Below are 25,812 nucleotides of genomic sequence, written 5' to 3'. Positions count from 1 at the left end.
TAAAGACTCTGCTGTGCAGTAGCTTTAAGAAAATGTGACCCTGGAAACAGAAATCTCTTTAAGTGTCTTGCACAAACTGCTGTGTGCTGCTGTGAACAATTACAGAATTACTTTCTGTTGTAAAGTGGTATGTGTAGTGTCTTGCAGGGAAGAGCTCAGGTTGTAATGAGTAATCAAGTTGACTTTTGACAGAGTACCAGTCATGTATCGCTGCTAAGCACAGAGGGCTTACTATGGAAGGCTGTTTGACACCACAGGTAGATCTTGAAGGTCCATTAAGAAAAGCCTCGATAGGCACCATGAGGCCAAATCCATCAGCAAGGGACTCTGTTCACACCCAGGTCAAGACATAAGCGTGCCCAGCAGCTCACGTGGTGCCCAAGGCACCATGACATGCATGGCAGAGGCTCAGGAGCCTGCAGCTACCTGGACTCCTCTGGGAAGAGTGTTACACAACAATGGTCTGAGCCTGTGGATTGCACCTCTTTGCTACGTTACCACATAAAATTTCAGCCATGCAACCCTCCCATTTTCTGCTGCAATGCATGTCAAGAGCAGCAGGAGGGAGGCTATATATCACCTAGACATGCTGAACAGCCAGCCTACCCCAAATTGTTGGATGTATGATTAGAAAGTTGTTATGAAAGATCATGCATGGTTTCAGGCTTGGATATGTGTGAAAAAAAATGAAGTTTGTATACCTTCAACAAGAGAACCTAGGCCTTGATTAAAGCAGGGAGACATTCTCTTGGACCTTGACATATCCAAGGCTGTGGACTTCCCCATAGCCTCAGCAGGTTGACAGGGTGACTGTCAGATTGAAGGACAAGAGGTTTCTGAACACAAAGGCATCCTTATAGAATGAAAGGGTACGTACTGTTGCTCTACCTCCAGAAGCCTGCCATCCAGCAGAGGGTTTTAAGGCAATTGGGTCTTTCAGCAGCCTGAGCTTGCCACCCACCAACAGATATCTAGACAGCCAGCATCTTTTTCACAGAAGATGTTTCACCACCTTGGAAGCTTTCATGATGTGCCTTGGGGTCTTCCAGGTAGGTGAGTCATTCCATCAGTTTTCATCTGTCTTGAGAGGAGATGGAGGAGTTCCTCCTGAGAAACAAACTCTAAACTCTGAGACAACATTAATGAGTAGCAAAACGCTGGTGAGGTGCTTTTCATGTTCCCCAGTTATCCTTAGCAGTGGGTTTAGCATGTGATATGACAACCAGACATAACTCTTAGATAATGCTCCCAAACATTATTCAATGAATGACAGGGACTGATAATGGTTTAGGATGCTGTCTTAGGAGCTCATCCTCATTACAAATTTTACACAGTCATTCCTGATGCATTTAGCCTCTTTAGACAGTTCTGGTCTTTTTATAGGTGTCATTGCTCTGAGGGTCCACTCCATGCACAACTGAAGCATACCCATCTGACAACTGTAGTGCATATGTCCCTATTAGACATTTTACTTAAGCACTCTGAACTGCCTCTAATTTCTGATTGTGTAGTCCAGCTTTTCCAGAAAAGCCTGACAATAGTTGGGGTTTTTTTTTGATATAAAACTACCCTGTACTGCAGTGACTTTTTTTCCCCTGTGGTCTGTCACAGGGCTGAGGGTAAATAATCCTACTGAAAGTGGATTTTCCTCTGGAAAGTGCTATCAGACCTAAGTAGAGATCTTTCATGCAGCAGGTTCTCCCTCTAGTCCCAGGTATTTCCAGTTAGCTGTTGACATTGTCTGTTGTTGGATTTGTTGAGTGCCAAGATGTCATGGTTTAACTCTAGCTGGCAACTAAGTATCGTGCAGCCACTCATTCATTCCCTGCCCTCCCCAACAGGATGGGGAGGAGAATCGGGGAAAAAGGTAAAACTTGAGGGTTGAGATAAGAACAATGTATTAATTGAAATATAATAACAACAATAATTATAATAATAATAATTTTAAAAAAAAGAGAGAGGAGGGGAGAGGAATAAAATCCAAAGGGAATGGAAAAAAAACAAGTGATGCACAATACAAATGCTCACCATCTGCTGACCAATGCCCAGACAATCCCTGAGCAGCAATCAGCCAGCCCCAGCCAACTCCCCTGAGTTTATATACTGAACATGACATTATATGGTATGGAAAATCCCTTTGATTAGTTTGGGTCAGCTGTCCTGGCTGTGTCCCCTCCCAGTTTCTTGTGCCCTCTTGTGCCTTCTTGCTGGCAGGGCTTAAGAAACTGAAAAGTCCTTGACTTAGTATAAACATTACTTAGCAACAACTAAAAACATCAGCGTGTTATCAACATTATTTTCATACTATATCTGAAGCACAGCATTGTACCAGCTACTGAGAAGAAAAAATAACGCTGTCCCAGCTGAAACCAGGACACAAGCTAACTCTCCTCTGAACACGAGAGGAACAGCTTCACTGACCTGGAAAACCATGACCTGTTTTTTCTCTTCCACTTGGAAGATTAACCTTGAACTTCTGATGCCTACCACCAGCAGCTAAGTCTCACTTTTTGGCAAGTTGTGGTGGGTCGCATGAATCATAGTGCTATGACCTTAGTGCCGAGCCTGCTTGAGGCCTGTGGCTATACAGAAACTGAGAAAGTTCTCCCATCTACGATTGCAGGTGTCCTTAGCTCACTCACTGAAGAATGACAGCATTCTGAACCTGATTTCCCAGTCCTAGCCTCACACCCCTTCTCTGCAGTGAGATCAATGTATGTCAAGGCAACACATCTGTGCAGGATCTGAAAGGATAAATCAGGCTGTTGCTAAGGATGGCATTCAGGATCATGGGTGAAGTACAGGAAACTCAACTACACTGCAAGTATTGCAGAATCCTACATTAAAGGGCTGTGCTGGTTTTAAGAAACACCCCAACTGACTCCCACTGAAGGCAACCAAATTTTCAGCTGCTTTTGTTCTGAAATGCTCCTTTCCAAGGTATTTCTGTATGAACAAAACCTGCAGAATGGAACAAGATTTCATAACCATATCAGCTGCATCATTCCTGCAATAGCTGCCTTCCTGTTTTCTCCATTTCTCCTCAATGTATTATGTCTATCTTTTCTCTAATGAGTTCCACTCAGACCTTGGTGATCCTTGGGCAAGAGATCATGCTAATGTCATTAAGTCTCTTCCTGGAAGCCTCCTACAGAAATAAGGCTTTAAAATTGCAAGGGCAAAAGTAAGGTGGTCACCTTGCTCTTTAAATATGTCTAACCACTATATTTGTTGACTGTTTCAAGAGAGGACAGCTGAAAATATTTAAACATATTTGAGCATGAAAGCAAAATTTGTTAAACTGTATCTGTCAGGTGCCAAATGTTCTACAGGCATCTAAAACAGATGGGCCCTGCCTTACCCAAAGGATATGCTGAGGCAGTGAGATCTTTAAAGAGTTATATTCAGACAATCATTTCCCTTCTGTTATTTCCACTGATGACCGTGAGCCTCCTCTACAAGCCTCACTGCCCACCTTTTGCTTGCTCATGAAGTTTAAGCCAGAAAGAAACTTGCTTTCATCTGATATAACTTCCTGACTAAAAGATTTCACTCTGCTATCATGGATAGAACTTAATAATCTGTATATGGTTAAAGTTTATCTTTCAAATAGAAACACTGGCCTGATTTGTGAACACGAAAAAATCAGAGAATCTCCACTCACCTCAGTTGTTTGCTCCTAAGGTCACTTGCTCTCTCAGCTAAAAATCTGTGCCTTTTTCTCTGGTTTGTCTTTCATCTTCCGAAAATCGGTTCGTGTTATGCCTTTCTCCAGTAGTCTAAAGAGCTTGCAAGTACCAGGTGTTTTCTCCACATGAAAGCACTTATTCACTATAATCACCTTACTGTAATACAAGTAGGACTAGATTTCAGTTTGCTTTCAGAATAATACATGACATTAAAAAAACACATGTAGTTCAGTAAGCAGTGAGCTAATGAAGTTTGTTTGCCTGTGGATTTGTAATCTCATAGTTAGATTCTCTGTGTCTCAAGAGTACGCATCAGTTTTCCCAGCAGTTAACCCATTCATCATAATCATCATCCATGTGGATTCTCTGGTCTAATAATATAGTTGAACACTTTAGGATGTTTCTTCCCTCTCTGCTGAGTTATTTTCTTGGAACTTGTAGGAGAGGAAGGAAGACTGATAGCAATATATAGGTGATATGATCAGTTAAGTCCCATTTCCACAGGAACCCAGACAAAAACATTAGTGCTGTGCAAAGTAAACACGGTCTTTTAAACCTTTGCAGTGGAAAATGCCACTCCAGATGGCTGCATTTGACCTGTCTTGTTTTCAAAGTCTTTTCTTGTTACCATCATCAGGAAACCCACATACCAGGATCCCCACTAGGCAATGGGTGTTACAGTTGCACAGCAGCTCCAAAATTCAAATCTTTCCTGTTGAAAAACAGCAGCTAGTTTCTTGTAATTTGAGCTTCGGGACACCAGGGAATTCTGTACCATATGGTACCAGAATATTTGTCTTCTGCCAAAAATTTCTGTCTCCCCATCCTCTGCTCCAACCACATGGCCTTTTTTCCCTAACAGTCAATTACATCAGATATAACTGATATTCTTGGCACAGGAATTTATTCATCTCCTCAAAGCAAAGGATTGTTACGAGGTTTCTGCGTGTTTCTACAGGGGACTACAGTATGGCATGTACTGTCAAGAGTCCCAACAGTGACAGGTGCCACCTGTTAAAACACTGCTACAACTGTTTATGGATCCTGCTCCATGGAAAATACTGTCTCTAACCCATCTAGCTAATGCTTTTGTAACCTTTAACATTAAAAATCTGACTAAGTTATGGGCAGTGCCCAAATAAGATTAGGTGTTGTAATTTGAGATCAGTATGGTACTCAAACTGATTCCTTCAGTATCTGCTACAAAAAATACCTGAAGCAGGTATTCTACTTGTAATAGATAACTAAAGTTTTCTCTTCTCCATTTGCTACGAAATGAGCAAAATGTAGGACTGGTGAGGACTAAACTCTGCCTTTGTCTAAATAAAATAGGAATAGGGGTGGCACTGTGTCTCTGCTGGCAGTCTGTTTTACAGCCAAAGGAAGTGTGGTGTGAATGAAGCTGGAGAGATCTTGGCTGTCCTCCAAGCTTAAAAGCTCAGTTATCAAGACTTTACAGAAGCTGCTGTGTCATTGAAGAGTGCCCCAGAGTATTTTGAAGCCTTCCATTCTAAGGTTCTGCTGCCTGCCTTTCCAAGCATGGTGGCTTGTAAGGCAGGAGATATTTGGCAGCAACTGCTGCCTTACTACCTTCTGAATGCGCAGAAAGCTACTGGGTTCAGAGTAAGCCTGAATTGGATGACAGTTTGCAGGTGTGGTGACCTGGGAGAGAACGAGGAAGAGATTTTGCAATCATTATTAGTGATCACTTTGACATTTAATGTGATTTCTGTGCATTTTTTCCCCTACGGTAGAAATAAGGCAGAGGAAAATCTATTCTTCTTATCATAGCATGGGTCTATAGACATGGGAGGTTAGAGGAAAGATGACTGGACTAGTAATGAAAATATCTGTGACAATAATGGTGCATGTAGATCTGGTGATGGCTGTACTTGAAAACATTTCTCTCAATATATCTGAAGGGACTTTAATTACAAATAAATTAATGAAAAAACATTTGAGACTGACTATTCCACAATGAGAATGCTTTCTAAAAAATTAAGCAGCTCAAGCCAGCAAAGTATTTACTTATTGTATCACTTAAGGCATTTTTTGTCACATATTTTGAGAGGTACACCTATAAATGTTAATCTGGAAGGTAAATATACTTTCAAAAGAGGACAAACTGAAGCATAGATCCTAAACTTGCCTGCTTTCCTAGGAATGAGTTAGTCAGAGGCCCAGAACAGAAACCACAGATTGTCATTCTAGAGTTCTTGCTTAGAGACAATTCCAGTTCTTCAGATTCTGATGAATTTAGGATTTGAGGTTACTCAGGAATTTCACTTTTGAAGTTCTATGCACATTAAAAAATTGGTCTTTAACCGGTTTAAACAGTGGTCTTAAAGATCAATTCAAGCACTTTCTTAAGGTTAATGAACACCATTTTGAAAATTAGCATATATATGCAGACATATATAATACATAAGGCTGTTTGTTTCATTTTAAGAAACAGAGCTAAGTAATTATATACTTTCAAAATGTCCAGCCATGTATTGTATTTAAATAAATCTTTTACAGAATATAAGGAATGAATAAAGCAAATCTGGAGTTAGTAGAATTCATATTCCCCTCTCTGAATGCAAAACCATGTCTCTTTTACACTCCTCAGTCTCCTCATAAATTCCCATGCTGTTAGCTTTTTGTTTTTCCAGTGCTTCATGTAAAAACTTAACGTGCTGCTGAATTTATTTCATGTCAGTTTATGTTTTCCTCATTTTCATGCAAAACCATGAAGGTACAGCTGCTGCAACAAACTCCCTTATTGAAGCTTGCCTGCTGCACACAGTGATTATTGCTTTTGGAGTCTAACTTGGCTTTGAATCCAAACATTACAAAAAATGAAAAGTAGCATGGTCTTAAGCACTATAATTGATGCTGCTAAATTTTGTTCCTTTGCTGTCCAGCCCACAGCTGTGTTGTACAGAATTTCTTCAATGAACATGTTCTTTGTTTCCCTCCCAAACCAAGAGAGGAAAAACACTATGAAATTTTACCCTCTGGTACTTTTTAGACAGTGCTTCTGTCTAACATCCCAGCATTTTGTATTTTTTTGTTAATCTTAGAATCGAATTTTGACATTAAAGTCAGCAGCTAGAAAATTAGAGGGGAAAAAAATGGTGTCTTCTGTGTACAATAGTCCTAGGTAAATGCAGAATTTCTATGCATGGACCAAATGAGAGAAGGCAACGAAAAAAACCACAATGTGCATGACGACACATAAGGACAAATGCAATTGAATATTAAAACCCCCAAATCACTTATGTACTGAAAATGAACTGAAATAAAACACTCATGTTCCAGTCACTCCAATATTTGTAATTCTTCTTGTAATTAAAAGCATAAAGCATTCTTATGATCTCTTACCTTGCTAATATTTGCCAGAAGACTTTGGCACATTTCTGAGATCCTGGAATATGATTTTACATCTCTTTGGCTTTCTTTGAAGAGAAAAGACAAGATTTTTCTCAGATATTTTTCTCATTATTTTTATTCACTGCATTTTTCATTATTCATCCTCTTCCTGTGTTTATTTTCAGTACTTTTCCTACTGAGATTCTTTTCTGTTTCTGAACCTGAAAGTTGCTTCCACGCAACTTTCTCTGATTGGCTAACAAAAAAATTTGCCAAAAATATAATTTAATTTGCTACAGTGCTTTACAATACTTTTTTGCTATTAATCTATACAATTATACTGGGTTGGGCTCCCACAGCAAAGTGTTAACCATTTATTTTTACTTATTTCCATGTGCAAAAAAGAAAATATCTAAGAGAAATATCACGTTAACTACCATATTTTTATCTTCAGCATTTAATATTTTCTCAGTTAACTAGGCCCTGACATAAGGGAAAAGGTACTCCTTACAGCACAAATGACAGATGTCACAAAAACTGACCAACTTTGGTTAAGAACTACAAAATAATTTGTGTGTGTGTGTGTGTTAAGTTTTGGGAAAGTACTAGTGAAATTAGATGTAAAAAAAGCAGAATAAAATATTAGAAGCAGTATTATAAATAGATGATTGAAAACTATTTGGTAGCTTTCAAAGACCTGAAGTCAGCACACATATTTTCAAGACAAGAAATCTAAGAGCTGCTCCTGAGCCAGACATCAGAGCTGAAAATACAATACCTGAAAAAAGGCCCCCCCATTTCAAACCTGATATATATTTTTGGAATCATTGGACTCTGGGTTCTCTTATGTGGCCAGCGTGAAAATCAGAAAGAAAGAAAATAGAGTGCCTACTGAAAATTTTAATGACCACTTTTAGAAATGCATTTTTCTCAAAATTACCCAGCTCTTGAAAAGTAAGTATAATCAGAAGTAAAATGACTGTGCTACTGGTTTTTAGAGCATGACATTTTGACATTTCTGTAATTCAAACAAACATTTCTAAAGAAACTTCCAAGATAGTCCCTAGACAAAACACAGTATTGAAAGCCTACTCTATTTCTTTTGAAATATAAATAGAAAGACTCCCATTGATAACAGTGGGAATTCATGATGACCTTTTGCTAATTTGAAAGTACAGAAGTTTGAAACAGAGATATTTGAAACCAGAAATGAAGCTTACAGCCTGAATAATACATACTGTACTTTTTTTGTCATTTTTATTGCAAAATGCCATAATTTATTTACTATGCTAACAGTGTATGTGAGGATTTTCTTTTAAGGTAATTAAAATCAATGATAAAAATGAACCATTTAGACCACCCTGTTACTCATTAACAACAAAACTAAAATGTCTTTACACTGTGTAATTAGTTTGCTCTTTTTTTCCTCTAATGAGTAGGCATTCTCTATGGATAGAAAGCTATAGGATTTTTTAAATGGATAACAGGAGCTTTTGTGCTTCCTGATGATGAAAGTAAAGGCTTAAGAATTTTTCATAAAAATTCAGTAATAGCATGACACTTGTCCCCCTCAAACTTTTTTCAAAGCCTGAATACAAAACAGGGAAATGATTAATGGCACCATATGGAGATGGAATATGAGAAACTACTCTGTCCTATTGCTGAATTTCTAGGTCAACAAATACAACAGTTTCCTTTCGCACCAGGTTCAGGCATGTTACAATTCTTTGCTCAGGAACTAGGAGTTCTTGTTTCAGTCACAGCCACTTCCACGTGGAGAGACATTAAACTGAATCGAGAGCTGCACTCTGATGTCATTCCCAATTTATCCTAAATGATGCTAGAAAATACATTACTCACTTCTTAAAATTTGTATTTTTTGTGTCATTTAATGTACCCATAATAATTACTGAATTCCAAAAGTTCAACTTTTGGACTCATGCATTCCTGTTTATATATATATCTATAAAATACATAAAATTTACATTTTAAGCCATTACATTACTTAGCATATTTTCAAAAGGTGTTCATGTACGGTGTAACACAGGTGTTCATCATATATGGTGTAACTGTAAAGCTGCCATGACATTTGGAGTTTTTAACGAATAATTTCTTGAAGAATCATGAGGAACTTTCCTCACCGGTTTTAAAGGACAAGCTTCCAGAACAAATTTATGTTGTTTTACAACGCTTGAGGGTGCTTTTTTTTAAACACTTCCCAATATTAAAAAACTCTTTAAAGTCTTCCAGTTTTCTATCGATATCTATTCAGTAGACCAAAGTATTTCAGGAAAGGGGATAATCTGTTATTTTTACTGGGAAGATTGTCTGCTCCTGCGCAGCTACGACTGCGCTACTGCCCGTGCCCAGGGGCACGGCGGTTCGCCCAGCCCCGCCAGGTGCCGCCGCCCCCTTGCGAAGGGCGCTGACACGATGCGGGCAAGGGGCCCTAACGCAAAAGCGGGCCTGGGCCTGCTGCTGGGAGGCCGGTAGTTAGGAGGGGCACTCCAAAAGCTCATTTACTGGTAATTCCAGACCTTGTTTTCCTCAGAATACCTGAAGGAAAGGAAACCAAAAGCCGTCCTGCTGGCGGAACCCTGAGGGGTCGCCCTTAGTGCCTCACCCGGTCTGCGGGGAAGGCCGGACAACGGCCGCCCGCCTTGCTCCGGGAAACAGCCCGGGAACAGGGCAGCCCGCCTCCGGGGCGGCCCCATTGCCTTGCCCTGCCCTGCCCACCAGGGCGGGCGGACGAAAGCCCATGGCAGAGCCGCCGCCGCCACCACCACCACCACCACCACAGCCCCAGCCAGCGGGGAGTGAGGATCAGCGCGCGGCGAGGCGGGAAGTAGCACAGCCCTCACTCTCGCGATAGCTGCCTGCTGCCGCCCCCCGGCGTTGTAACGGCCGTTACCTGGCCGTCGCTGTTTACGGTGGCGTAGCCAATGGGAAGGCAGGGCGTGTGGGCGGGACTGGGACGCGCGGCCAATAGGAAGGAGGGGCGGTGCGTTTAAACGGCGTGTGCGCCCAGCCGGCGGCCTGTGGCGGTTTTGTAACCATGCTCAGCCGCCCCGACGACTACGAGGTGCTGCTCACCATCGGCGCCGGCTCCTACGGCAGGTGCCGCAAGGTGCGCCGCAAGGCCGACGGCAAGGTGAGGTGGGGGCCGGGGCGGTCCCGGCTGGGTGCTGGCGGCTCCGGGAGCGGCGGGTGGTTTTGGGAGCCCCTCTCCCCCTGGGGAGCTCTGCCTGGTGCGTGAGGCACTCCCGAAGGGATTGTGCGTTGTTTGTTTTATCTCCCTCACTAGATCTTGGTATGGAAGGAGCTGGACTATGGCTCAATGACAGAGGCAGAGAAACAAATGCTCGTTTCCGAAGTGAATTTGCTACGCGAGCTGAGACACCCGAATATTGTCCGCTATTACGATCGCATCGTCGACAGAAGCAGCACAACTCTCTACATCGTGATGGAGTATTGCGACGGTGGCGATCTGGCAAGCTTAATTGCAAGGTGCACCAAACAAAGGCACGTGTCAGCTTTGGAGTACATGGCGTGAAATATCTTGGGCAACCCGAAGTGAAATGTATCTCAAAAACTTACAAATAACTAGGTTTAATCCTTTGAACCCGACAGCATTTGTGAAATGTGAAAGGTTTTGTACAAAATTGCAACACTGATGGGAATTGCACTAATGAGTGTGCTGACTGATGGGATGTGTATGTCAAAAGAGTGAGGGGAAAAAAAAACAAAACCCCCTGGGCTCTCTTATGAGGCAGAAGCTCTTGAAGGGTTTCTGGATGCAATGCTATGCACGGGGTTAAAAATGTAAACCAGCAAGTCACAGTTCATGCAGACTGGTAGCTTGATCTGTGGGTTCTTCTTGCTTGTAAAAACACTCGTACCCTGTCTTTTGTTAGAACACCAAAATATGTGAAAGGGAAAAGTGATTTTGTAAGTGATGTTAAAAGCTGCTTTATGTGCCTGCATGTAAAGCTTGTGGAGATGTAAAGTCTAATCTTAGACTTAGCAGCCTACTTCTTAAATATAATATCAGTTTTCACATTCTTAGGTTACACCATGTGTGCTACTTTGAGAATGATCTAAAATGGTGCTGCAGCTGCTCCCAGACATTGGTGTTTTCATTTAAAGGAAGTTATATTAAAAATCAGTCCCATCTTGGCTCTGTTGATGTATACTAGTCATGATAAACAGCTGACAGGATACTGTCAAGCAAAGGGATGGATCTCATCACAAAAGCATCAAATTGATATTTGTGTTGTAAGCAAGGGAAATGCTATGTATTTGTTAGATTCTTTGGGGGAGGAAGGAAGTATTTACAGGGACTCTGCAACAAAAGTCTAGATGTCTCCCAACATATTAGGAGGGATTTTTAATTCCCATTTTTAAAATAGCATATGTAGATGCCTGTTCCTGTTAGCTTTCTATAAAGGTGCTGGGGTCGATTCAGTGATGTTTTGTAATAGTAGTATTTTAAAAAGTTACAGAACTGAGGCTGGAGGCAACTACTTAAACTGGTGTATGCTCAGAGAATATGTTTGTTAAACTATGTGTTCATCTTTCAGGCATTATTTGGAAGAAAGCTTTGTTCTCAGAGTGTTGACTCAATTAACATTGGCCTTGAAGGAGTGTCACAGACGGAGTGATGGTGGAGTCACTGTGCATCGTGACCTAAAACCAGCAAATGTCTTTCTGGATGGCAAGCAGAATGTGAAACTTGGAGATTTTGGACTAGCTAGAATATTGCACCATGACACCAGCTTTGCCAAAACATTTGTTGGGACTCCATATTACATGTCTCCAGTAAGACCTCCCTTCTGTGCCTTATCTTCCCTTTTGTTCCTCCAAGATCTGTTTTCTGCAGTGTTAGTCTGAGAGTCCGTGAATGTTTGGGAGGTTTTAATGAAGAGTCACTAGTCTCAAATGCAGGAGACTCTTTCATAGAATGTATATTTTCTGGAAGCAAGGCTATTTTGCAGTTATTTTCATCTTTTTCCCACACCTTTTCACTGTATAGGTTTTGAAATGTGCTTGGAATATCAGATATATTGGAGTATATTGTTCTTGAAAAGGAACAGGGAAGCTATTTTATGTTTCACAGTGTTAAAGAGCTTATTAAATTACCTCTTGACAGTAGGATTTTACTTTGTAGTGGAAATGAGCAAGAATGAGTTATTTCCCTGATACAGTGCATTTTGTATGGGAAAGATTAATGTTGGCTGAAACATGGAGCTTTATCAACTGAAGACTGGTGCAACACTTCAGTATTCGATAGTGTAGTATTTCCAGAACTTTGTAAAATCCTGCTAGTAAGAGTACCTGTGGAGATTAATTAAGATGGGATCTTGAAAGTAAGCCAAATAAGGAATAGTTTAATTCAGGTTTGAACAGTGGCTGATTATGCTGCAATGGTAGAACAAGCTCCTAACTAATAAACAGAAGACTGTTCTTTTTCTTTAGGAACAGATGAACCATATGTCATACAATGAAAAATCTGATATCTGGTCTCTGGGATGTCTCCTGTATGAATTGTGTGCTCTTTCGTAAGTATAGTAGTGTAGTAATTAAAATGGAAACACAGGTGTCAATGCATGTATGATTAAATTTTTTATGGATGAAAGCTTAAAGTTTTAAGAGATTAGTCCTAGATTTTTATTTCTGTATTGGTCTTGACATTAGGTAGTCAAACCTTTGATTGCAGCTTTTTTCTTAATCTGACACTTTTTTCCTGAAAATAAGTCTTGTAAAACTAGTGAAAGAATCCAAGAAAAATGTTCTTTTTCAGGCCTCCGTTTAGAGCTTACAACCAAAAGGAGCTGGCAGAAAAGATAAGGGAAGGGAAGTTCAGACGAATACCATATCGTTACTCAGAGCAGTTGAATGAACTTCTCAAAGAGATGCTGAATGTAAAGGTAAGAATCAATTACTAAGTTTACCTTCTGTAGTTTGAACTAGTACTGAAATACTTGTTTTTCTTCTCAATTATGAAACAAGCTGATCTGGAGTAGTGGTTGCTATCACCTAGTCACTGTCAATATCACTTGTAGGGGAAGAAGGGAGGAATTGTGTTTTAAGTCCATTAAACAAAGGCAGCAGCTCAAGTGGTAGGCCAGGTTCACAGGATGCAAAAAGGCTGCCTCAGTATTGGCTTATACAGAATTTCCTAACAGCATGCTTAACAAGGTCTTATAACTTCAGGGTTAAAATGGCTCCATTGTGCTTGGAAGCTGGCAGGGTTGGTTTTTTGTCTTGATTTCTGACTTTGCTTTATATCGATAATGTATAGCTCGCCTCCCATGGGTGGCATGGGGGTGTTGAGAATAATACTGCATGGGAAAACAAAGCTGTAAGAACAATGCAAGTATCCAACAGGTATGTATCCTTCAGGAATCAAGTGACATCATCTGGAACCTACTGACAATTGCCTCTAGTCTCACCACCCCATTCTGGCTCTGAAAGGAGTGGGTGCCTGGGCTGGGAGAGCTAGACTTGCAGCTTCTGGAGCTGAAGGCTGGTAACCGCTTCCTCCCTCACTTTTTGTCATCTGGTTGTGCTACCCCTTCCTAACTCCCATTTTTCTCCAGCTTCTCTTTCACTGTATAGCACCTCAGCTGGTCTCTACCTGCAGCGGGTCTTTCTTCGGAATCCCTGGCCTTAATGTTTCTTGGTTACAGATGGAACCTGTTGGTAATGTCTTTTCAGGATTATTGCCGACCTTCTGTTGAAGATATTCTGCAGCACCCCTTGATAGCAGACTTGGTGACAGAAGAACAAAGACAAAATTCTGATAAAAGAGGCTGGAGATCATGGGAGCCAGAAAAACTGCAGCATTCGGATGCTGCAATGAGCGAGCTGAAACGGAAGGAACAACACTTACAGGAGCGAGAACAAGCCATTAAAGAGAGAGAACAACGTTTGGAGCGTATGATATTCAACTTTGGGAAGGGGGTAGCATTGGGATTCTGATTCAAAAGAATAAGTGCAGAGAAAGGAAAGGCAGACAGTTTCTAAAACTCATTTTAATCCTCTAGGATATTGTACTCTGCATTCACTACTAGAATTCTGTCTAAAGACTAAAACAAGAATGCTTGAGCTTACTAATCTATACTAATTCTTGTTTAAAGTTACTAAGATATAATTGGCACTTTGGATATAGAAGTCTGATTTAGGAGGATTATTAAACATGAGTAGCAACTAGGAAAGTACAGAAAAATGGAGTCTGAATATATTCTGCACTGTGCAATGTAGGTTGCTTTTCTTTCACTCTGTGTAAGTTAACATTGGCTATACTAATGTGTAGCCTAAGGTAACCTGCTATTGGAGCAAAGTAGACTTGAGTAACCTGTCAACTGCTTTTATAAAAGCTGTAGTAGCTTATGGTCTCACAGGTATAGATGGCTGGTCCTTAGGTGTTGGGATTTCCTGCCCATATAAAATACCTCTTGTATATGCAGCAGACCCTGTAATACAGGTTTTAACTATATATTGTTTTCTGAGCCTGAATAACAGCTGCTGCTGCTGTAAACAGGGTGCTTAATTATAGCTGATTTACAGTATGTGGTATCTGAATAAATAGATCTGGTGTCATGTGTGCCACTAGTTAATGTGCAGAACAGAAAGCTGCTATAGCTTCATTGTTGCAGATATGTAGAGTCTGGGGGAGAAGAAAAGCCTACCTGGCATTTCAGAGTACTTATCCATGCTTTATCAGTGCATTGGTAAAGGTGTATCTACAGAGCAGTTACCTTTTGTTTAGAGCCATAGAAACAGCCTGTCAGATGCACCCATATTTCTGTTACCAGTGTCTTTTTCTGCAAGAAAATCCGCCATGCACAATTACTCTAACATTTACATTTTAACACTGCATACTACCATATTTCTACTTCCAGAGAGAGAACGGGAACTCTGTGTTCGAGAGAGACTGGCAGAAGACAAACTTGCTAGGTATCTTACTAACCTATAGTTGCCTATGTTAAAAACTCTACAATCTTACAACAAAAAGCTTAAACTTTTCTTTTTCAAAACAGAGCTGAAAACTTGATGAGGAACTACAGTCTCTACAAACAGCAGATTGCATTAGCTTGTGCAGATGGTCCAGGTATGAAAATATGCAAGAAGCCACTTGTACTGATAAATGTAGGCTGTTGTGAGTAGAAGAATGTCCCTGATGCTCAACGTGCTGTATCTAGTCCCACTGTAGTGTTACAGTCCCAAAGTATTCCTGCGTGGTTGGGAAGAGACACTTGACTTTCATTAAGTTTTTTTGCAAAATAGAATGATGTTCAGCTGTGAGTATGAGTTACCACTGTCAGCACTGTGGTCTTGTGCTGTTTTGAAAATCGGGTTCTTGTGGTAAGCTGATGGAAGCACTGACTTGTAACCCAGACTTCTCAGCTGCCTGTATTTTATTTATGGATGTTTTTTATATACCTTTGATTTAGTTCATTTTAATAAAATTGCACATGTCCAACTACTTCAGCTTTAGTTGAACTTCCAAAAACTTCAAGGTGAGAAGTAATATTTGTTGCAAGTGACTCGGATGTGATTGGTGCATTATGAGCTCTGAAGAATACAAACTGCTATTATCATACTCCAGTTTAACTCACTAGAAAAAAAAACAAAACAACCAAACAGCTCTGAACATGTGCTACAATGCTTCCTGACCTGTAGCCCAATCTGTTTTACAGTAGTTATTACCCTATGAGTGTATGACACTCACTTTGGCCTTGGTTGTTCAGTCCTCACTATCACAAGAGACTGTATCATCTGTCCATTGCATCCATCTTTTAATAGTAAAAATGATCAAAGTATCTAAAGGAATTTTGGAATATTGTAGAATATTAAATGTCTGGGTCCTAGGTAGTACTCTAGAAGAAAGACATGTAAAAACCTTTAAACATGCAGCAACACTCTCTTCATTTAGTTTTGGTCAGATAAAGCAAGATAAGCATGTCACTGCCTCTCTACAACTAAAACTGAAGTTGCATATTTTTATTTTTTTCAAAAAGTGTCTATCACTGCTGGAAAGAACACAAGTGAAATGCTACCAGAGTTAGTGGCACTTGAGCTATTTCTAACATTCCTGTCCACTTTGAGAGTTCCACCTATGACATTTCAACTTACTGTCTTTGATGCATTAAAGAATATAAAATTACCAACAAACTTGCCTTGGGCTTTCTGATGTTGACTCTAATGCTGGATGGCTGAAAGTAAATGAGCTTCAGCATTTGCTTCTATTCTTTTCTGCATCTTCCACCCCTTTACATGATATTTTGACCTTAACAAGGATATCAGTTTTTTGAAGATGGGCAAAACCACTCTGAGTTTTTAATGCTTCAAGACAAGCAATGCAGAGAAGTGAATGTAGTTATTAGAAGACTAACCAAATCTTGCAAGATCTTGATTAAATATTAGTCACAATGTTTGCTACTCTTCCAATTCATTTCATAGTACTCTTGTAATATTGTTTCTAAAATTCTCCTTGTTTGGATATGGATGGACTTGGTGTTTCTCCACTATGTTACCAACATCACTTGCTTCCATTATCTCCAGTTTTCAAAACTGGTTTGTGTCTCACGCATCTCTTGGATCCCTGAATTCTCCTTAAAGTCAGTTGTGTGGTTCACTTCACAGTGAAGCAAATGAAATACCAAAAATCTGTGTTTCTAAGTCAGTGTCCTAGACACTACCTTATTTTTGCAGGGATTTTCCAATGTTTAGGGAAGGTTTTAACATTAAAACAGATACAGCTTACGGATATAAAAATACAAAATGCTGAAATATTCACTAACTTCCTCAGTTTGGGCCTCCTCACTCTCTTATGCTTATTGCATCCTTGATCTAGCCTAATGAATTGAAAATTAAGGCTTCAGCATTGTTAAGATTAGGATAGTTAGATCTTTGATTAAAATGGAAACATCATGCATTAAGTTGAGCCTTATGAAGCTGGCTCTTATGAGAGGCAGATCAGCTGTTTGAATAGCTTTTTATGGTAGTTTTGTACCCTGAGTCATTAAAAACAAAACAAACTGCCTTTTAATTTGTGGCAGTTCTATACAACTAAAGCATAGCTATACTATAAAAATTCCTATTCTGCAGGCTGCAGTGAAAGTACTTGTTAATTTTTAATGTGCCTGAACTTGTCATTCATGAAATTCAAGCCTAATTTTTACCCCATTGACTTAATACAAGGATAGAGTTGGAACAACGTGGGTAATGTAGAAAGACCACCGGATGGGTTGGGTCTGCCCATGCTATGAAGGAAAGAAGGCTTTCTGGTAGCTGCGAGCCTAATTCTCCATTTCCCTTTGGAATTGCATTATGTTGCTGTTTAATTCTGTCCTTCAGAAGAAACTCCATGTCTTTTCTCCTTCTATCAACAGTTATCTTAGGTGTTGGGAGGTGCACCCTAGAAACTACAATGGCATATATCCTTTTACCACAATCATGTAAAAGCTTTGTTTTCAATTATTCCTCAAAACAGGAAAAAGAATTGTTACTATGAACTAAAATGCAATTAATTAGGTCACTTAAAGCCATAGGTAGATAGCAAAATGGGTAACAGGGTTAAAAGATATCAGCTAAGCAATAAATGCTGAAAAATGCACTAATTCAGTACTCATTTTTTGATTTCTTAAGATAACGCACTCCTACTCCCCTTTTCTACAACCAAGAAGAAAGTACACTTTGGAAGTGAAGAGAACCTTGTGCCTCCTTGTAATGTGGAAAACCATCCCCTTTCTAAAGGGAAGTCATCTGATCTCAGAAAACGTCTATATGCTGCAAATCTACGGGCTCAAGCACTGTCTGAACTGGAAAAAAACTATCAACTAAAGAGCAGACAAATCCTGGGCATGCGCTGAAACTAATAGAGATTTAAAGTATTTAACTTTTAAAAGTTGATTAAATGTATGGGAAGATACTTGTGCTTCCCTCTTTTAAGTTGGAACCTACTGAAAATTTATTATAACAGTTGTTATACAAACTTGTAGTCTATAGGTAGTTCACGATAAAGGCTTAAGAGATTATATTATGAAAGCAGGTAGTTTTGATACCAAATTAAACAAATTGAATTATTTGTATTATTCAAGAAAATATATTTTAGTTCTTCTGTTTACTGTACATTACTCTTCTGAAAATATAAAGAATGAATATTGTAAAACAGATACTTTTAAGATCCGATGTAAAAAACTTTTCAGATAAAAATGTACAGATTCACAATCTGTAGGTTAAAACGATGCTGTATGTAACACACAGTACTTGATTAAAAAAAAGTATTGATATTTTATATATGTGGAAAACCTGGCTTTTTGTCTGTGCTTGTGAATATTTTTTAACTATCAAAAGAGCAAAAAGAGATTTTTATGCTATCTCTTTCTGCTAAGTAGGTGACCTATCAAAGCAGGCTACTTTTAGTTTCATGTCTTTAACTAATCAGTGGAAGGGGTCAGCTTAGTGTAATTGAGTTTATACTTCTTTCTGCCTGGGCAGCCGAATGACCTGTCCATCAGCTCCTGAAAGGCCTGCTTCAGGGCAGAGCATTTGAAATTATACCTTCTTTGGTTTGACTTGGAAACTGTGTGATAAACTGAACCTCTGAGACTGCTGTCCTGGATGGGGCACCATCCAGGGTATCAGCACCTGTGTTTTGGGGCGGGGCAGTTGTACTTTGAATAGAAAATCCTTATTTTTGTGATGCTGATGAGGTATCTCCATCTTCCCTTTCACAATTCTTTGCCAGAGTAGGAATTGCTCGCTTAAGATGGTGTAAGTTTTGTGAACTGGCTCAGACATGTGAGCTTAAAAAAAGCCTTTGGAACTGTGATGTCTGGCATAGTTTATATAAAGATTTTTTTATCTCAGGGTTGAAATGCCACAAAACATACATTCTTAGAAAACAGCTAATTTTCAAAACGTGTTTCCTTATTGGACCGTGAATGTTATCTAAGGAGGTATTCTAGATGGTTTTTACTTGAAAAAAGAGAATCTTATTTGAAACATCGATTTGACATATTTGCTGATAGACACGTACTTGTGTCATCAAACAACAATTTTGCTCTAGCAGATTCATAACCACCCAGCAGAGCTTATCATATTTGCTTGCGTAGTGGTTACTGGTTTTGCCACAACCTTTGCTTAAAATAATTAGAATGTGACTGTTTTCTGTGCTAGTTTAAAACTGCCACTATTCTGGTGGCCATTACCCAGTGCTAGGTGTGGTTGAAATGTCTGGCTGAAGTAGCTGTGCCATATGGATCAGTGCAGCTTTCCTTCGGCATTCTTTCATGTTGTTGAAGATTTTCATATGTGTTTTGAGGGATTCCCCTGCTTTCTTACCACGTTTGTACATTCAGATTTTTCTGTTCTGTGACTCAATCAGAAAATCTGCAATGCAGTTCTGCTGGCCTTCAGGTGGATCTTCACTGTATAGCCCATAAAACATCAAAGGGTAAAACACTGGACTTAGTCCAACCTGAAAAAAAAAAAGTAGGATGCAAGAGTTTTATTGTATGCTTTGCCATCTGCAAAATGAAGGTACCAATTAGTGAAAGGCGGAAATCAAGCAACCAAGAAAATAAATTAGTAATTAATGAATCAGGAATGACTGTATTGTGACATGGCTGGTGTTTGCAAATGCTTTGCTTTTAACAAGGCCAAACTAAGAAAATGGCTTGAGAGTCTTTTTTTTTTTTTTTTTTTTCCTTGGAACATATAGATGGAACAAATAATTTCTGCATTTAAATTTTGAATACCTTCAGAGCAATACTTGTGGCTTTCCCTTTAATTCTTTAGTGACCTCAAGATGGCACTGTTGCCCTGTAATTGTTGGAATTTCTTTTAGTCTATCGATACATTCACACAAAATTTTAAGATCTGATTTAAATATATTTTTACCTGTTTTGATTCAGAAAATCGTAAGTGTGTTGCTGCAAGATGATGATTTTCTTAGGCTACAGATGCTTTAGTACTTGCTGGTGCAATTAATGGTAATTATCTCCCATTTGCCATTTTGCGTTTTTTATGCATGTTTTATAAAAATAGTTGAATCAAAATCCTAGCTAACAATTACACTATTATGAATAAGAAATGCTACAGAATGTGCAAACTGAATCAATCACAATGGCAGTAATAAATAGAGAACAGCTTAAGTTACAGCTGCAGCATTGAGCTATTTAAGCTGCCTTACTCACAATCTCGTCTTGAAGTATTATCACTCTAATATAATAAATGCAGTGTTTCTTGAAGGTTTTGAAATAAGAACTTCCTACCAGTTAAGTCAAACATAGGGGAAAGTCATTCTTTGGATGCCTTGGAGATGGTCTTCGTTCTCTCTCAGGATTTTTGCTTTGGAATCCTGCAATCCACATTTCCCTACAAAGGCATAATTGTTTTTCCCAGAGCACGTGTGTAGCATTGGAATTGCATTCAGGATGTAATTTTCAAATATAGCCAGGAAAATAAATAGAACATTTATGGGAATAGTGACTGCTTACAGAGTCCTTCCAAAACATTGCCACCATGTTGATGGGTACTTATCTCTTAAAAGTAAATTTGTACATATGTATATGGTACAGCTTAAGCCTTACAGGATAATAATAATAATAATAATAATGTTGTACACTGTGGAATGTTGTAAGACAAAGTCATTAAGTTTAGCATAGGTACCAGGAGTTTTAATGTTTATATGTATAGTTGTGGGCACAAAACTGATGTACAGAAGTCACCTCTGAAGTTACAGAAGTTTTATATGCATAGACCATAATTTAGCTCAAGGATAGACTGGAGGGAAGTTGCATCATCTTTAAAAAATGCGGGTGAGATCGTGGATTTTCAGCCTTTGTGTGTGAGCTTGATCAAGTCCCTGTCCTGGGCCTCCGGTTCCCATCTGTAACAGGCTCGTCACAGGGGGGTGCTCAGAGACAGCACTGGACAGGTCTGCATTTTGGGCAGATTTTTGGTGAGAGTGGTTGCACCACTGTCTTCTCCTACTTTGAGAAGCTGTGCACGTACCAGGGAATGGAATTTACTGGGAAAATAGTGGTGAGTTACCGAAGTAATTTATTTAATGATTAGCCTGGTCAACTGTCCCCTCTGCAGCCAGATGACAAGGCCATTCCATGTGACGACAGTGCTTGAAGAGTGTGAAAGATGCTGGCTAGCTAGGCAGATAAAATGCTTAGACGAAATCAGCCTTGAATATAGAGGAGCATCAAGCTTCTTCCTAAACATAAATATCAACAGGTCATTTAATCTATACTATATAATTGAACAGGTGGAGAGAAAAACCCCTCTGGAATAATTATAAAATACTTTATCATAGGGAATCTCACATTTTTGCCTTTACTATCGGTGAGTATCCCAGGAAGAAGTGATCTGGTCCTAATAATGGCACAAGCTGGTTCATAAGCACTCGCTGCAAGACTCAATCTTCTGTAGTTTCCTGCAGGTATCAGAAACGGTGCAGAGCAGAAGCTCCCTGCTATTGCTCGTCTTCATCTGAAAAAAAGAGATCGCTCCTCACTTAGGCTGCTTGTCATCCTAGCACCTGGGTGTAGCTCTTGCTGCGCAAGAATGGAAGATGAAGTCCATTTCCCGGTAAGCAATGCTTCTAGCATTCATAGTGCAAAATACGGTTGGACCCAGTAATGGTACAGTGACAGCCTTTGGGCCATGTCTGTCTTATTTTTCCCTTGTGTAATTTGTGTGAACCCAGTTGAATCCTAGTAGCTATAAAGCTGGTGTATCAGGCACAGAAGCCGAAGCCTGCCCTGGAAGCCTGCTTAATATGCATTTCAGCACTGTGGAAGGCTTTGGTCTAATTAAGGCTGCATACAGTATAACATCAGGTATTAGAAGTGAGTTTTATTTATGTATTTACCTTAAAAAATAGCTGAGAGTTAAATATTAATCTTTACAACTTTAAAAAGCTCCACAGACTGATAGCACAACGCTACATATTGTTATACTGCTTTGGCATTTAATCTTGCTTTCCACCAGATCAGCAATGCTGAGAAGTTACTATACTAGAGGCAACAGTGCCTTTATCTGACATACTGTTTTGAAGGCAAAGTGCACTTCTGAGGCTCAGCTGCTATGAAAGGATGAAGCTTTGTCGGAAAAAAATCCTTTGCATCCTACAAAATGGACTCATGCCAGAGTTTTATCATATAAAGGGAAAACAAAGGCTACAGAGACACCTAGAATTAACTAGCTCCAGATAGCCTTATTTTTCAATGTTGGCTCTTTCTGGGTAAGAAAACATAACATATTTATGAAACCTTTTGGCTAATTAACTTTCATTTTTAATTGGTTTAATTTTTGACTGTCGGATGATGCTTGTTGCTGGGTTACCTGGTTTGAGGAAAAGTAATTTATGGGCCCAGTTATTAATGTATTGTTCTCTACTGTGAATATAATTAGTCTCAGTGCATTATATCTACTTCCTTGGCAACTGAAACTGACTTGGACATGACATAAAGTGAGTAAGAACCAATAATGCAGCTTCCACTGTCAACCTTCATATGTATTTTTTTGTGGTAATACAGATTCATAAGGAATATTGCAGGTACTTAGCAGGTGCTGGAATACTTGGCTCCAGCTAGTAATTTTTCCCCATTATTCATACTAATCTGAAAAACTTTTTTGTTTGCAAAAATAGCTGCTAAATACTTTTTTACTGTTTAATCAGCTCTTTTAGAGGTCCTGCTCTTCCAAGGTCAGCGGAAGCAAGAGTATACAATAATACAAATTTTTGCACATGTTTGTGTCAGTCAAAGTCCTAAGGACACAACAGAAGCCCAGTAAAGCCAGTTACAAGCTTTCCTTCAAATTCAGTGAACCCTTGGCTGGACTTCAACTTCATTAGCATTAGACATAGTAGACATTTGTAAATACTTACACTTGTTTGCTATCTGGGGAGGCAGAGCATTGCCAAAGGCACAGCAGGAACAAATGATCCATCTTCCTCAGCAGAAATGAAGACAAGCCACTTTAGGTAGAGCTCTCGATCCTGGCTTCTACCAAATCGGACTTTACTTGACAAGAATTGCATCAATAGCCCTCTGGCAAGCTTAGGCATTGCACAGACCCCTCTGGAGTTGTATGTAGTACTAGGGAACAGTGAATGCATTTTTTCTGCTCATAATGCATTTATCATCCAATTGCAAATAGAAGCAATATTATGTACCTGAACTCTCAGCGCTTCCTAGGCCATCGGGGAACACTCCAGTGGCTCCAGTGACTCCAGAGCTCGGTGGCTATTTAGGTCATCCAGGAAGTTTAGAAAATCTTTCCTGACAAATGCAAGTGTTAAAGTCACTGACTGACTTGAGTGCTAATTGCCATGTAAAGTCTTTTCTGACTACTACTAATCAATCTTTAGATGCCACTAGGGAAAGATAATATGGACTTTATGAGGCCTGGATGATAACATAAACAAAGCCATCAGAGCAAATGGCAGATCATGACAGCTAATGATTTCCTGGGAGGTAAAACAAATACCTCCTATGACAATGATCCACGTCATTAGCTGGTACTGGATTATAAGTACTTTGTGGCTGCAACTAAAAGCAGGAGGAAGCATTAGCACTAACGAAAATGGTATCAAGGAAGTATTCACTTGATTGGAAAAATAACATATTTTTATGAGAAATGTTACAGACTTACCTTTAGGGCATGTTTTAAATATTTCTCCCAGGTAAAGTGAAAGCTAGGAAAATCTCACCATTGTGCCAGTTTCTAGAGGGACAAGTGTGATCAGAGAACTGCTGCTGTAATGTAGTTTAAGGGATCTGTCTGCCTTTGAGGCAGGCTGGGGCCTCACTCTTATCAGGTGTAAGATAATTTTTCACCAATCTTAACACAGTCAACTTCAACAATGTGATGGGTACAGAACATCAATGTAATGAATACAGGTGAACAACCAACAATGCATTGCTAGATCTCTGTGTAAGATGCAATGAGCAAAATTCCTTTCTCTAAATTTCCCACTCTTTTTCGAAGCCAAATTAAGAGTCTCAGTGCTTGCGGTCTCAGGATGAAACGAGGCTACAGAAGGACCTCATTCTCAGAGAAAAGCCACATTCAGTGGAGCAACATGTGTTACCAAAAGGGGAAAGCACATTAAACCATTTTCTCATTATTGATCTTAAATAAGGGACTGAAAATCTAAACCCTGCATTGCCTGAGTTCAGGGAATTTCTCTGGGCAGAGCCCTGGAAGCTGTGTTTCAGAGACTTAGAATGGAATTTGTGTATGAACAACCACAGCCTTCATTTGTGCCTGTTTTAACTTCTTTCCATGTTCATTTTGCTGTCTCATGTTCTGGCTAAAAGAATCCATGGCAGACTCATCTTGTAACTGCTGCTAATTTGCACTTGCTGCTGGCATGGCTGTGGGTGCAAACCAGACAGTTAAGTGCTGGCAAGAAGCAGTGAGTTAATCATGGCCTTGAAAGCATGGTCCTCTACTTGTGCTCCAGGGAATGAACTCAACTGAATGGCAAAGCCCAGCCAGGGAACTCAGCTCTGGGTTTGTGCCAGGCAGCAACCATGAGTTTTGTTTTCAAATTTGGCTCTGCAGTAACTTCTTACATAAAATCCTAGAGCCTGGCTCAAATTCACCAGATGTTCTAATGGTCACTTGCTTTTTTAATTCTATTTTTTGACAGTTTAGATTCCATCTTCAAAGGAAGTGGAATAAAACTCACTACAGAAGTAAATTCTAAGCTCAGTATTTACTGCAATGATTTGTAGTGTTTGCAAGTGGCCTGCCATATCTGCAATGCCTCAGTTGCACGCAAAACTCTCCGTCAGAAATGGGAGATGTTTCTAAAGGCTTGCTCCACATCCTGCGCCTGCATCCCTTACCAAGCTTTTTCTCCACATCTCCAGCTTGGGCAAAGAGTCAACTTTCTAAAAAAAATGAAAAGATCACTTTTATAAAGTGGGATTGAAGAAATTACTATGCTGTGGTGAAGTACTTTCAGATCTGTCCCTGCTGAATAATGTTATTTCACTCCTCATAACTTTGGAGTTAATAGTGGATGTGTTAAGAGATACTGTATGTAACCAGCTGGCATTGGTACAAAGCTGGAGAAAAACTGTATGTGTTTTGCATGGATTTATTATTGTTATTATCATACAAACAGGTACTACCAAGGATGATGTTGGCTTTAGTCCTAATCCAGTATCCCACAGTACCAGGCTGTGAATGAGTATTTTTTAGCGATCCTACAGTGAAATCGCCAGTTGGTCACTTACAGAGAATCAGAAGCATCAACAAGCAAAGCACTGAATAAAATCAAGTCTTTGCAATGGTAAGGACAGCTTTCAGCATATGCGAACACAGAATTGTCTTCTACTCTTCTTGTTAGTAACCAAACACAAAACAATTAGCCTCCTTCCCTATTTACAGGCTCATTCTCCCTGGTGACTCAGCCTGGAAGAATAGTAGCTGCTCACTTCTTTAATGCCAGAAGTCCTTATCGTGCTGTAAATCATCCTGTCCTGTTTCAGCCTCAGCAGTGCTGAGAAACAGGACGTGCACCCAGCCTCAGCACCGCATGTCCTTAACCACATGCAACAAATCTAAGACCCCTGATTGCCAGTGAGGTCCCTTCCTGCCCTTGGTAAATAATAAATAATAATAAATGCGTGAAAAGAACACTAGACATTTCTCAACCTGGGAGGTATTCTAAGGAAATTCTTACTTGGGACTTGCACTACCTGGCAGTGACCTTTTTGATTTGTTCTAA

General features: G+C 39.6%; 1 protein-coding gene and 1 long non-coding RNA gene across 4 annotated transcripts in view; one reads left to right on the top strand and one right to left on the bottom strand.

Moving 5' to 3' along the window:
• Window positions 1–25,812, bottom strand: part of LOC114016584 (uncharacterized) — a 38,098-nt gene continuing 12,286 nt past the window's right edge. The window contains exons 4-7 of one of the 3 annotated variants that reach the window (XR_008734970.1): window positions 23,245–23,350; window positions 19,395–19,530; window positions 7,056–7,129; window positions 1–3,845 (exon numbers count right to left, since the gene is read on the bottom strand). This is a non-coding gene — a long non-coding RNA (uncharacterized LOC114016584). Of the gene's footprint in view, window positions 7,130–18,881; window positions 19,531–23,244; window positions 23,351–25,812 lie in introns of those variants that run through there. The other 2 variants (XR_008734969.1, XR_008734968.1) reach the window with 2 other exon arrangements.
• Window positions 9,882–18,345, top strand: NEK2 (NIMA related kinase 2). The gene is made up of 9 exons (XM_055725945.1): window positions 9,882–10,194; window positions 10,348–10,565; window positions 11,624–11,861; window positions 12,519–12,601; window positions 12,844–12,970; window positions 13,761–13,980; window positions 14,948–15,002; window positions 15,086–15,156; window positions 17,697–18,345. The coding sequence occupies exons 1-9, from the start codon at window positions 10,099–10,101 to the stop codon at window positions 17,918–17,920; spliced, it is 1,332 nt and encodes a 443-aa protein (XP_055581920.1). The 5' UTR covers window positions 9,882–10,098; the 3' UTR covers window positions 17,921–18,345.

This window comes from Falco cherrug, chromosome 13, assembly GCF_023634085.1.
Source record: "Falco cherrug isolate bFalChe1 chromosome 13, bFalChe1.pri, whole genome shotgun sequence".
Lineage (NCBI taxonomy): Eukaryota > Metazoa > Chordata > Aves > Falconiformes > Falconidae > Falco > Falco cherrug.
Note: the sequence above shows the minus strand (reverse complement) of the source record. Positions and strands in the feature narration are given on the sequence as shown.

Excerpts from the sequence above, each read along its gene's own strand:
- NEK2 (XM_055725945.1), top strand. The coding sequence starts at position 10,099 with ATGCTCAGCCGCCCCGACGACTACGAGGTGCTGCTCACCATCGGCGCC. Across the intron at positions 12,602-12,843 it reads TATGAATTGTGTGCTCTTTC|GCCTCCGTTTAGAGCTTACA; the intron begins GTAAGTATAGTA and ends GTTCTTTTTCAG. Across the intron at positions 15,003-15,085 it reads GCAGAAGACAAACTTGCTAG|AGCTGAAAACTTGATGAGGA; the intron begins GTATCTTACTAA and ends TTTTCAAAACAG.